The sequence below is a fragment of the Leptonychotes weddellii genome, unplaced genomic scaffold (genome assembly GCF_054177405.1).
Source record: "Leptonychotes weddellii isolate Sample4059 unplaced genomic scaffold, ASM5417740v2 HiC_scaffold_3695, whole genome shotgun sequence".
Classification (NCBI taxonomy): Eukaryota; Metazoa; Chordata; class Mammalia; order Carnivora; family Phocidae; genus Leptonychotes; species Leptonychotes weddellii.
In genome coordinates this window covers 1-12331 of record NW_027971926.1, presented here as the reverse complement: position 1 = coordinate 12331, position 12331 = coordinate 1, and the positions used below count along the sequence as shown (strand labels likewise).

The 12331-nt window shown below is 49.9% G+C and overlaps 1 protein-coding gene and 1 long non-coding RNA gene across 2 annotated transcripts; one reads left to right on the top strand and one right to left on the bottom strand.

Moving 5' to 3' along the window:
• Positions 1–2117: 2117 nt before the first annotated feature.
• Positions 2118–5534, bottom strand: LOC145719283 (BRCA2 and CDKN1A-interacting protein-like). The gene is made up of 3 exons (XM_081810774.1): positions 5333–5534; positions 3254–3328; positions 2118–2647 (listed from the first exon to the last, which is right to left on the bottom strand). The coding sequence occupies exons 1-3, from the start codon at positions 5498–5500 to the stop codon at positions 2504–2506; spliced, it is 387 nt and encodes a 128-aa protein (XP_081666900.1). The 5' UTR covers positions 5501–5534; the 3' UTR covers positions 2118–2503.
• LOC145719284 (uncharacterized) lies at positions 5530–10926 on the top strand. Its single transcript, XR_014142289.1, has 2 exons — positions 5530–6052; positions 9640–10926. It is a non-coding gene; the product is annotated as an uncharacterized LOC145719284 (long non-coding RNA).
• Positions 10927–12331: the final 1405 nt, after the last annotated feature.

The window sequence follows — 12331 nt, the reverse complement described above, 5'->3', positions numbered from 1 at the left end:
CCCCCCCCCCCCCCCCCCCCGCAAGAGACCTGCCTGCTTGACCCGTTCACCACCCCCTCCCATGCCTCCTCTCATCCCTCAGGCCTCCTGGTTCAACACAATTCCTAGGACGTAAGTCCTAAGCAACTGCACCTATCACCTCACCCCGGAATCTCTCTCTACACAACCCACATGTGCAGTTCATGGCCCTCCCCCTGCCCTTTGCCCTCCACAGCCCTAGGATCTGCCGTCTCTGCAAGAGTCCCAGGGGCTCCGGTGAAAGTTCTGCGCAGTCCCTCTCCTAGGACAGAAGTCTCTGTCGCTGGGACACCTCGAGTACCTCTGTGGAAGCCAAAAGCCGTAACTGTTACTGTGAAATTATTAGTGTAATCATCCCGGTGAAGGTTGAAGCCCCCTGCTGATGGCAAGCTCTTGCAAGGATAAAAGTCTGACGGTTTCTTGTTGGACGGTCTTAGCACATGGTTAGAAGATGGAAGAGGGTCAGTCACGTCTCCTCCACACTGAGAAGGCAGCTAAGACAGAAAACGGAAGCAAGCCACTCCACACCACTGAGTCTTACTCAGGCTGTGTTACTGACATAGAGATCGGGCGGACAAACGATCCGGGGCTACGCAGCTGTTCTCCACGCAGCCCAGACCTCACCCCACAGCTCACAGGGCCAGGGGCATGGTGGGGGCCGGGGAGGGGGAGGTCGCAGGGTAGTTATCTAAGGCGGGCCTTCGCTGCGCCTCTTTATGGAAGATCAGAACAAGCCTTCCTGAATTCCAGTCAGGGCATGCGTTAACCTCCCGGGGGCCCAGAGCAGAGCCCCACAGGAGGTCACGGTGCGAGCACAAACAAGATGGAGTCGGTGTCGTCAGCACGCCTACGCAGACACTAACCGGCTGGACACGTGTTTGGTGAAGAGGCCTGCCTTTCCCATTGCTCTAGTAAAAGGAAGCTACTGGAGGTGCTATTCCCTTCACTTTCTTTGCATTTAGTGCCATGAGGTTTAGTAACGGGGATGCTGGTGACCCTATCCGACAGTTCCAGAACCTCAGTAGAATACTGGTGGGAAAAACCAGATCGGGGTTTAGGAGGAGAGGAGGTAGCGGCTGCGAATGCCAACTTTTTCAAGACCGTCAGCTTTGACAACAAAGGGAGATGGCTCAAGGGGAGGCGGGGAGGCGGGGAGGCGGTGAGCATGAGCATCAGACCCCAGGGCCACTGCCTTTGTACCACGACGCAGACGGCACGTGCTGGGACAGGAGGAGACACCAGCCGTGGGCGCCGTCACTCCAGCACTTGCCACACGCCGTGGCTCTAAGCACCGTGCGCTCAGCAACTCCTGCTGCTTCCGTACCACCGTGCAAAGCAGGGACCAGGACCATTCTCTCGTTTCCAGAGATGGATGCGGAAACGGACCAAGGTCACCATGAGATTCTATTTCCCATAGATGGCCACCACAGCTCTAGCCCCACATTCTCTTCTGACAAAGGACCTCGCCCCTCCTCCCTCCGAGTGGTGGGGTCTGTGCAGCCTTGCTTTGAACCTGTGCAGACCTTCATGTCTGACTAGGAGGACAGCGGAAATACAAAGCTGTGCCCTTGTGCCTGGTTTTCTGGGGCTGCTTGCTGCTGGACCCCAGCCGCTGTGTAGAGGGGCCCGCGCTGCGGAGGAAAGGAGGCCCCTGGCCCATAGTCCCAGCTGGGCTCCCCATGTGCAGCTAAGCACCAACTTGCTGGTCATGTGAGTGAGCCATCTTCAAAGTGAATCTCCCTCCCCCCCCCCCGCTGACTCTCTCTACCTAATGTGACATGGAGCAGAGAGGAGTTGTCCTCACTGAGCTCTGTCCAAATGACCCAAACAGATGACCGCTGCTATTCTAGGACACCGAACTGTGGGCAGTTTGTTAGGCAGCTACACAAAACCGAGAGCATCATCAGGAGCGGCGGGGGCAGGACTCACCCTCCTGCTGTGCCTCCTCCAAAAGCTCCCTCCAGTGATTGATGCCCCTCCCTTCCAGGTCACCGCCGCCCCACCGTGACTCCTTTGCAGACTCTGCCACTGACTTACTCCTCCAAGTAAGGGTGGTATCAGCAGTGTCCATCCCCACCCTCCCTGGGTAACCGTCCATCTGTTGAGAATGCCCAAGTCTCCGGCCGCTGCTCACACCTCCCATGCACGTATCACAGGCAAATCAAACTCAACACGTACACACCCACACTCACATTCCCGCCTGCCCTCCTCTTCCTCCATGCTCACAATCTTGGTTGCTAGAGCCAGACACTTGGGAGCCACCCTTGACTCCTTTCCCCTCACTCTGACCAGTCACTCACTAATCGCCACCATATCTCATCTCCCAAGTATCTTCCAAATAGCCCCCTTCTCTTGCTATCCATTGCCAATCCCGGGATTCCTGCATTCAGTAATCTTGGAAATTACTGGAATGGCTTTCTAACCAGCCTCCCTTCCTCCAGTAACACCTCTTTCCAGTTTGAGTTCCTGGCCCCCTAGCTAAACATCAGGAGGATCTTAACAGGCCAAAAAATAATTTAATCAGAACAGACGTAACTGTCCCGCTTACCTTTATCACGCTCCCAATATGGTTCTGTTGAATTAAGAGATCAGTTAGTTCTGCAGTGTTCACAGGAGCCTTTAGGAAAAGCTAAGAGAAGAAAAAAAACTTATTTTAAATGAAAATCAAAGCATATTTTTTAATAAAACAACTCAGAAGAGCAATCCCAGGAGCAAAGGAAAAGCCTAGGAGAATCAAAGCTAAAGGCACTGAAATCGAAGAGGCAGTCAGTGGTAATAAAGGAGGTGTGGGGGAGAGGAGGAGAAGGATGGACAAAAGGCCAAAGAATTTGGTGACTGGACACTGGAGGCTATGAAGGGTTAAACCAAAGCCACCTTACATGGGGTAGGGATGGTGTAGAAGCAACAAGCATGGATTTTGTAGCACCAGCTGGTGCACTAAGGGACAGGACTATTATGGAAGAATTCTTCTGCCCCACAAAGTTTGGCTGGAAGAGAAAAACAGTAGAGTAGCTCAAATAATAAGCACATGAAAAGGAAAGTATTTTAGGACACAGGGTGTTTATTAACATATTAATCAGTTAGCCTTGGAGGGGAAGAGAAACAATCCTTCCTTCTCTGCAGGGTAGAGAGAATAAGAATGGGAATTCTAAAAGGATGAAATTTGACCTAGCTTGTGTTGAATGGCCTGGATTTTCTTAGAAGAGATTTGTGTGTAGGGGGTAAAAGACCATACCTGCTGCAGTAACTTCTTAATTCCGTCATAATCCTTATCAGAGATGGAGTAAGCTTCAAATTCAACATTCACTTCCTGCAAATAATGACGTAGGAGAGGCAGAAGAAAAATTATTAAATTTCCTTACTATCTACAGCCCACTGATAAGTCCTCGAAACAGGCACAGTGACATTCCTCTAGGGACTCAACTACTTTGATGTTAATACTTCGCTAAGGGAACAGTCTTAGCCCAACCCCCAGGATCCTGTAATTCTACTTTTTTAATATATAAAAAGGAAACTTCCTTTATCTCCACCCCCTCCCCAAGATACATGTTGGCAATCATCCCCCAAGCATATGACCTACCGATATACATCTAAAGGGCCTCATGACTCAGGTTTTATTAAACAGTAATAAACGACTTTTTCCCAACAATAGCTAGCCCCCTCAAGGTCCTGGAAACCTTGCTTCCAAAATTCCTTAGGGACTTACACTATCCCTAACCCCCTCCCAACTTGAAAGTATATAATGGGCACTCCTCATGACCCCAGCACAGCTTTCGGCCCCCAGGTCCTGTCCCCGTGCTTTAATAAAACCACCTTTTTGCACCAAAGATATCGCAAGAATTCTTTCTTGGCCGTTGGCTTCAAACCCTAACGTCTTTTCTACGTGAAATGACACACAAAACTGGTCATCACACACGACTTCCTAAGATAATTCAAGCATTATTTTCTACTTTACAGATTTTTCTTTTCCCTCTATTGCCACTCTTTTTGCTTCTATCTATCTACAGAACATGCCAGAAAAAGGACACGAAGAAAATGTTATCTGAAGAACTGTCCAGGCTTCAAACAGGCAAAAATATGGCCACGACTACCATCTGCACAGGTTACAAAGCCCCTTCGTGCCATCTCCTCACTTGACACAAAAGCCTGAGAAGAACAAAAAACTCAGATTGATCTAGTTTCAACGTAGAGCAAGTCTGCTCTGGATAAAACGGTCACAGCAGCCACAAAGAAGAGATTACTTACCTGACTGCAGTAAGGATGAGCAAAGAGCAAAATCACTTCCGAAGTCCCCGGCTGCCTAGCACTTGATTCAGCCCACGCACCTGAGGCTACACTTCATTCACTTGACAAATACTGAGTACCACCACATACCAAGCACGGTGCCAGGCACTCACGAAGAAAAGGTAAGAAAAGGAGACATGAATGGTCCTGCCCTCAGGGAGCTTACAGTTTAGGGGGGAACACAGACTTTAAGGAAATATTCATGGAGATAAATGTACACATGCTAGAAACAGGTACACGGTGCCACACAGCTTGAAAAATAGTTAAGAAAGTCAGGACAGTCTTCCCTTAGAGAAGTGACACTTGAGCTGGGAGTGAGGATGAGTTCCTGGCACAGAGAACAGCACATACTAAGGCCCTCAGGCAGGACGAAATATGGTGACTGTGTACGTGAGATTCTATGAAGCTGTGTGTGCCTGGGCTCCTTGATCTCTCTGCAAAACAGTAACAGAATCTAGCCTGTGATGCCACTTAAGTGTCCCATAAATAAATGAAAGGATTGCTTCACACCAAAAACAAAATCTTAGAGGCTTATAAGCGCCACCCAAGGTCAGTCCTAAATCATACCTTGGTAAGTGACACACTTATTTTGGGGCTCCGAGAAAATAGTGTATTCACACATACTTTCAAGTTTAGCAGGTTCTGGAATTTGGGTCTCAGCTGAGGAAGGCCAGCGAGGACAATCTAAACAAGAACCTGGCTGCAGATTGGGCAGAGAATAAACTGCAGGCCCCTGTATGGCTTTAGCCGAAGAACTACAGAAAGCCACTTAGAATGTTGCGGTGGGTTTTCCTGGAGCGGTGGGAGGGGGCCGAACCGGCGGAGTAGACTTCTGAAAAATATCTGTGGCTGCAATGTGTAAAAGACTCCAGTGGAACCCGAGCTAGGCACTTTTATCATCTCCAGTTTCTGCTTACAGACCCTCAGGTGCTGGCGGTCGCTGCTCCGAGCGGCTCAGTCACACGGTTCTGGCGGCCAGAAAGTTTTTTCCCCACACATAAAGCAAACTGGGGTCGCGTGTGCTTCTCACCTCGTCGACGCTCTCGTCGTCTTCATCCTCTTCTTCGTCACTGTCTCCATCGTCTTCGTCCTCATCCTCCATTTCATCTTCCTCTTCTTCCTCGTCGCGCTGGTCCGGGACGCCTGAAGGCTGCGGAGCCCCACTACCCACCGCACGCCGCTTGGGCCTGGACGCCATGTTGCCGCCCTCACTGCGCCTGCGCAAGTCCCACCAGCCCTCCCTTCCGGACCCACCCACACAAGCCGAGGGGGGGTGAGAGAAGACGGACATCCTCGGCGCTGAGCCGGGGTCAACCCCAGGGCCCCCGGTGGATTCCACGGCCATGATCTCTAGGGGTCGAGTCAAGTTTGAGGTCCTGTTTTGGCATTTTCTTCCCCCCTCCGTCCTCCTTCAGTCCCTCCGACGCTCCTCCTCCCCTTCGCTCAGTGGTTCGACCCATCTCGGCCCACCCTCCCTGGGCCAGGGTGTCTGTGCGCATGCGCGCGCTCCAGCTGTGAGCGGCTCCGGCTGCGGGATCCCCGGCCTCCGTGCCGCTGCCGCGCGGCCACTCACCAGCTGTCTCCATGGCAGCAGAGGCCACGTGGTGAGGGGGCCGCCCACCGGCTCCTCTCTCAGGTGGCTGCACCGCAGGCTCGTTGGCACCGTGAGATACCGCCCCCGACAGGGCGCCCTCCGAGTGCTGGGCCCTGTCCCAGCGCCTAGCCTTTCGGGCCTCCGCAGCCCAGCGAGGTAGGTGTCGCCGCCCACGGTGCCGACGATGACACCGAGGCCCGCGGACGCGCAAGGCCAGCCTGCGGCGCTAGCTAGAGCGTGACGAGTGGGGAGCCGAACCCCGAGGCCGCTGCTGGCCTGGGCGGGGGCCCTGGCGCGGGGGCAGCGATCGACCCCGAATGGAAGGTCGCCGGGCACGCGCAGGTGCCTGCAGGGCCGGGCTCAGGGCCCCCAGCACCGTCGGTGGCACGGCCTGGCCCGCGGCTGAATGAATCTCCTCCGAAGCCCTGCCCTAACCGACGCTCTTTAAGCGCATTTCTTGATCTGAAAGGTTCTTTAAGATAGGGGTTAACCTTAAATGCTTCAAGTCCAGTGGGGAAATCGGAACTACAGAGCAGAGCCTGCTTGGAGAGGATAGAGTGGAGTGGGCTGTGGTCAGCTAGAGAGTGCAGCCAGTTGTGGCCGAGGGGACATGCTGGCCTAGTGCCCTCAGACCTTTACATTCAAGAGAACCTGGAGTTGCACAAGATCGATCCTGATTTTTAACATCTGTGCCAAATAAAATTCAGTCCCCAGTCAGCTTTATCCCACGGGCTACCAGTATGCAGCCATTCATTGTAAAGACTATTTGGAAAGAAAGTCCTTAATTAAAGAAGACATCAACTATCTGAGAAGGAGGTCTATGGTTTAACTTTTTTTTCCCCTCTGTAAAATGAGAAAAGTGGATTGGATACCTCTGATTCTAAAAACGGAAGGAGCTGCCCTGTGTAGTGAAGTGGCGGCAGCCCAGAGGTTTAAGCAGAAACCTGATAACCTCTTCTCAGTGACCCTTCAGCAGCAGGAAATGGAGTCAGGGTAAGGTAAGGGTCCCCGGAGGCGCCATGATTGTGTTCTGTGGGTTCCGTCCTTCCTGAGAGTCTCCGCTAGCAGGCCGCAGCCTGGATATTGATAGGCATGCATATCAGGGATTCACATCTGATGGGGTAGCTCTCCTGCTCATACCCCTGCCTGTCTCCTGTTCCTGGTTTCCTCCCATTCTTGCTGCAAGGCAGGTAACAGGAGTTTCTCCAAGCAGGGAGCTTTCAACGTGGTCCCAGCCTATCAACAGAGTTGCACTCAGACATCATAGATAATTTTTTCTGTTTCTTTATACTTTCTTGTAGTAAAACATACACAACACAATTTACCATTTTAATCATTTCTAAGTATTAGGTTTAGTGGCATAAGTTTATTCATTTGTTGTGCAACAGCCACCACCATCCATCCCCAGACCTTCGTCTTGCAAAACTAAAACTCGACCCGGTAAACAATAACTCCCCATTTCCCCCTTGCCCAGGCCCTGGAAACCATGATTCTGTTCTCCATCTCTATGAATTTGACTACTCTAGGGGAATCCTATAATTTTTGTCTTGCGATTGCTTATTTCACTTAGCATAAAGTCCTCAAGGTTCATCCATGTTGTAGCATGTATCAGAATTTCCTTTTTAAGGCTGAATGATATTCCGTTGTATGTATATATCACATTTTGTCTATCCATTCGTCCATCGGTGGACACTTGGGTTGCCTCTACCTTTTGACTATTATGAATAACACTGCTGTGAACTTGGATGCACAAATACCTGTTTAAGTCTGTGCTTTTAAATTTTGGGGTGTGTATACCCAGAAGTGGAACCGTTGGATCATATGGTAATTCTTTCTGTGTTTACTGTTTTTTGAAGTACTATACTTTTTTGTAGTTTGTTTTTGAAGAACTATACTTTTTTGTAGTTTGCACATTTTCCGGGGAGCTTGTATTGCTTTGATAGGAGATCGGGGAAAAGCCTTACTTTGTGTCCTCAGACTAGCTTCCAGCATTGAGCGAATGGTCAGAGTGGGAAGTAGCACGGAGTATCTGACAGGAGCTGAGAAGTGATGGGAGTGCTTAGGGAATGGGCATGGGCTTCAGACGGGGATTGAATCCTACCCCTCCACTCACTGTGCTGCTGTGTGACCTTGGGCACCTTGCTCAACCCTTCAGAGTTTTGGTTTCCACTTCTGTGAAGTAAGGATACTAATACCTACCCTTGCTAGTTTAAATGAGGATTGAGATCCTGCAATGTAAATTGTTTAGCCCCGTAAATAACAGAGTAAGTAAGCGCTCACTAAAAGGGCAGCTCTAACTGCTGGGAGATCAGCAGGACACGGTTGGCAAGTGTGAGTCTTCCCAGCGAGGTAGTCTTCATCAGATCATTTCCCTGTTTCTTTAAGGAAAAGAGATCAGTTCCCCTGTTCCAGAGATGCTGGGTACACCTAAAGTGTTGTTTTCCCTCAGCGTGAACAAATATTTACTGAGCAGCTACTGTGCGGAAGAAAGTCCTGCAAAACAGCCAGCAGTGCAGAGGACCAGCCCATTTCACAATCGCAGGGACTGAGATGAAGAGCAGAGCAGCCTAGACCAGAACACAGGCTTTTGCCGTCTAGTGCAGGCTCCTTGCCCTCCGCTGCACCTCTTTCCAAAGTCCAAAGTGGCTCATGTACAATCCTCCTTTAAAAACCTGCTCATACCCCTGCCTGTCTCCTGTTCCTGGTTTCCTCCCATTCTTGCTGCAAGGCAGGTAACAGGAGTTTCTCCAAGCAGGGAGCTTTCAACGTGGTCCCGGAGAAATGCAGGCATAGATCTGTGTACACCATGGGTGGGGCTGCAGCTTGAATGAGGCTATATTAGCCCCCCAGGCTGCCGTGTCTAAGTGCCACACGCTGGGTGCTGTATACAGCAGAAATGTATTGTCTCACAGGCTAGAATTCTAAGATCAACATGTCAGTAGGGTTGGTTCCTTCTGAGGGCTTGAGGGGAAATCCGTTCTGTGCCTCTCCCCCAGCTTCTGGTGGTTCGCTGGCCATCTCTGACGTCCCTTGGCTTATTAACATATCACCCAGCTCTCTGCCTTCATCTTCACATGTTTTCCCTGAGTGTGTGTCTGTCCACATTTCCCCTTTTTATAAGGACACCAGTCATACCGGATTCGGGCCCACCCTAAACGACCTCATTTTAACTTGACTACATCTGCAAAGACCCTATTTCCAAATAAGGTCACATTCTGAGAGTTCAGACTTTAACACATACATTTTGGATTCAGTCCATAACAGGCCAAGTGCACGGATCTGCCATATAGCAGATCTTGCTCTTCATAGCAAGCGATGGGATGATTGGTATTTGAACTTCTTGATGGGAACAACTAAAGGAGTTCTGGGTGGAGATACACATTGGACAAAGCCACATTGCTGAGAAAGGGGTTGTTCACTTTTGGAGAACCCTCTTGCCTGCCCCAATCCCTAGAATATTCTGGGTTCTAGTCAACAAAAGCTGGCTTTTGTTGTTTCAGCTGGCTTTACTCATCTTTGACCAATTCCGCATAAATCAGCTGCTGAACTCACTTACTAATCTTGCCAGACCTTATATCCATAGTAGCTGGGATGTGCACATATCACCCTAAATCATCTCCCACAGCAGAGTATGAATTCTGAATCAGAGGAGCCCTAGGCCCAGATGCAGACTTTTAAAGCCTTTATTCTGAATCATGGCAGTCTGTAGTAACAGTACTTTGTCTCTCTCTCTCAACACTTAGCTCACAGTTCTGTGGTTGTCGCTCTCCCCCCAACCAGCCGTGGAGCATCTTGAGAGTGGGTGCTAAATGTTATTTGCCCCTTGCCCACCACCCAATACTCAGCATCACACAGAAGAGACTCAGTGTTTCTTGGTAAATGAAAACAGGATTGCGGAAACCCTTATGTGCCTAATTGAGAGCCAACTTCCGGGCCTGGAAGGCCGGCTGGTGCTTAGTTCTCCTTGTTGCTAAAATTCAGGAGCTTCTGCAAGGTGGGCAAGGCAGAACAAGGTACACCAGGAGCTTCAAGGAGTAAGTCATGCCAAAGAACCTTGCTCGGTTGCTCCCCAAGTGCACTGCATGGCATTCTTTGACTTGCTGATCATCTGGAACTCACCTCTCAGTGCCTACCTTGGCTCTGGTATCTCCCATATGTATGTACTGGGGAGTGGGAAGGTGCCTCTGGAACCTCTCTCGACCCCACTGCCTCCCACGCCAGTTACGGCCTCGTTTCTCCTCTTCATAGCAAAACTGAGATATCTCCACCTCTTGTACCTACATCTTTACCCCGCTTTATTCTGTAACTTACTCTGTTATGGACTGAATTGTGTTCCTCCAATTCATATGCTAAAGCCCTAATCCCCAATGTGAACTTTATTTGGATATAGAGCCTTTGAAGAGGTAATGAAGAGTGGTGCCTGGCTGGCTCAGTTGGTAGAGCATGTGACTCTTGATCTCAGGGTCCTGAGTTCAAGCCTCATGTTGGACATGGCACCTACCCAAAAAAAAAAGAGAGAAAAAGAAAAAAGCCTTATTGCTATACGCATTAGGTGGAGCCCTAATCCTCTAGGTCTGGTGTCCTTAGAAGAAGAGGAAGACACCAGAGGTTTCTCTGCACAAACACAGAGGAGAGGCCATGCGAGCACACAGCAAGAAGACAGTAGTCTGGAAGCCAGGAAGAGAGCTCTCACCAGGAACCAACCATGATGGCACCTTGACCTTGGACTTCCAGCCCCCGGAACTGTGAGAAAATGAATGTCTACTGTGGAAGCCCCCATTCTGTGGAATTCTGTTATGGCGTGACTAAGATAAAAAGTATCACTCCGGTACAAAGGGCTTAGTTTAATAATGCAAACACTTGAAAGCAAAACCAATCTACCCACTGCAGATAGAGAAAATGTTTCTTCTGGGTTCTACTCTGTGGTTGTCTTAGATAATAAAATTGACGGCTTCCGGATAATAACTGTTAAGAGATTCCATGAGATGTGCTGCTGGACTTGACAAATAAAAATCAGACTACCACCCTTATTCCTTCTCTGCCATGGCTCAAAGCACCTCTAATGCAAAATTAAGAGGAACCATTGCTGGTGACTCTTTTCCCTGCTAGAGCCCCATGTCATCAAGTTCAGTGAGAAAGAAATCACCTGATAAGTGCACAAAGATAGTCATGCTCACACATTACTAATTTTCTTAGTAATTGAAGATTTAAAGTTAATAATGTTTTTAGAATTGATTCCCCCTAATTGACAGGTACTGTTCACTGTACTATTAGCACATTCAGCCCAGGGCAGAATCCAAGGGCTCCGAGAAAGGTCTACAGGTGATGGGGGGGGTGTGCGGTTTGGTGTGGGGAGTCCCAAAAGGTTCTGCAGAGCCAAAGGGTCTGCAGCAAAGGCCCAGGGACTAGGCGACGGACCCTGCTCTTAGCAGAGGAAATACTCACCGGGGGAGGACTGGCTCATGGGACAGCCAAGGTACATGTGTTTCTAAAGGCACATACATGGATGACATCAGCCAGCCACCCTGTGAGTGAGGAATGACTTCTGTCCCAATGGCTTTCTCCAGTCACAGGAGTTTAGACAGTGGCATTACTGCAGCTTCTCACAGACCAAGAAAAGGTCCAGAACATTCCCATCCACACCCCAGCCAGCAGGGAGGCAGCGGGGAAGAGTAGGTGCATGGCACTTCCCTCTCAGGGCAGGCCCCACAAAGTGTGCACATCACTCCCACTAACATCCTGTGGGCCAGAGCTAGTCCCCTGGCCACATGCGGCACTTGTTTTTATTTTGGGCAAATGTGTGCCTTGTTACTAACGAGGGATTCCATTTCTGTGAGTGAGAAAGGAAGGGTGGGTGTTTGGGGGCAACGGGCAACCTCTGCCCCCCACTCCCCGCCCGTCCAGGTAAGACCTCCAGTTATGCTTCCAGAGCATCTTGACTTGTTTTCATAGCACTTACCACACCGACTCTGTCATTGTTTTTACTTATTTGTGAAGTGTCTATTTTACCCCCCGTAAATCCGAGGCAGGAATCCTATTGTATCCCCAGTGCCTGGGACTCAGTAACGGTCTAGAAATACTTGTTTTTGTTTTTGTTTTTTTTAAAGATTTTATTTATTTATTTGACAGAGAGAGACACAGCGAGAGAGGGAACACAAGCAGGGGGAGTGGGAGAGGGAGAAGCAGGCTCCCCGCTGAGCAGGGAGCCCGATGCGGGACTCGATCCCAGGACTCTGGGATCATGACCTGAGCTGAAGGCAGTCGCTTAACCAACTGAGCCACCCAGGCGCCCTAAATAAAATAAATCTTTTTTTTTTTTTTAAAGATTTTATTTATTTATTTGAGAGAGAGAGAACACATGAGAGGGGATAGGGTCAGAGGGAGAAGCAGACTCCCTGCCGAGCAGGGAGCCCGATGCGGGACTCGATCCCGGGA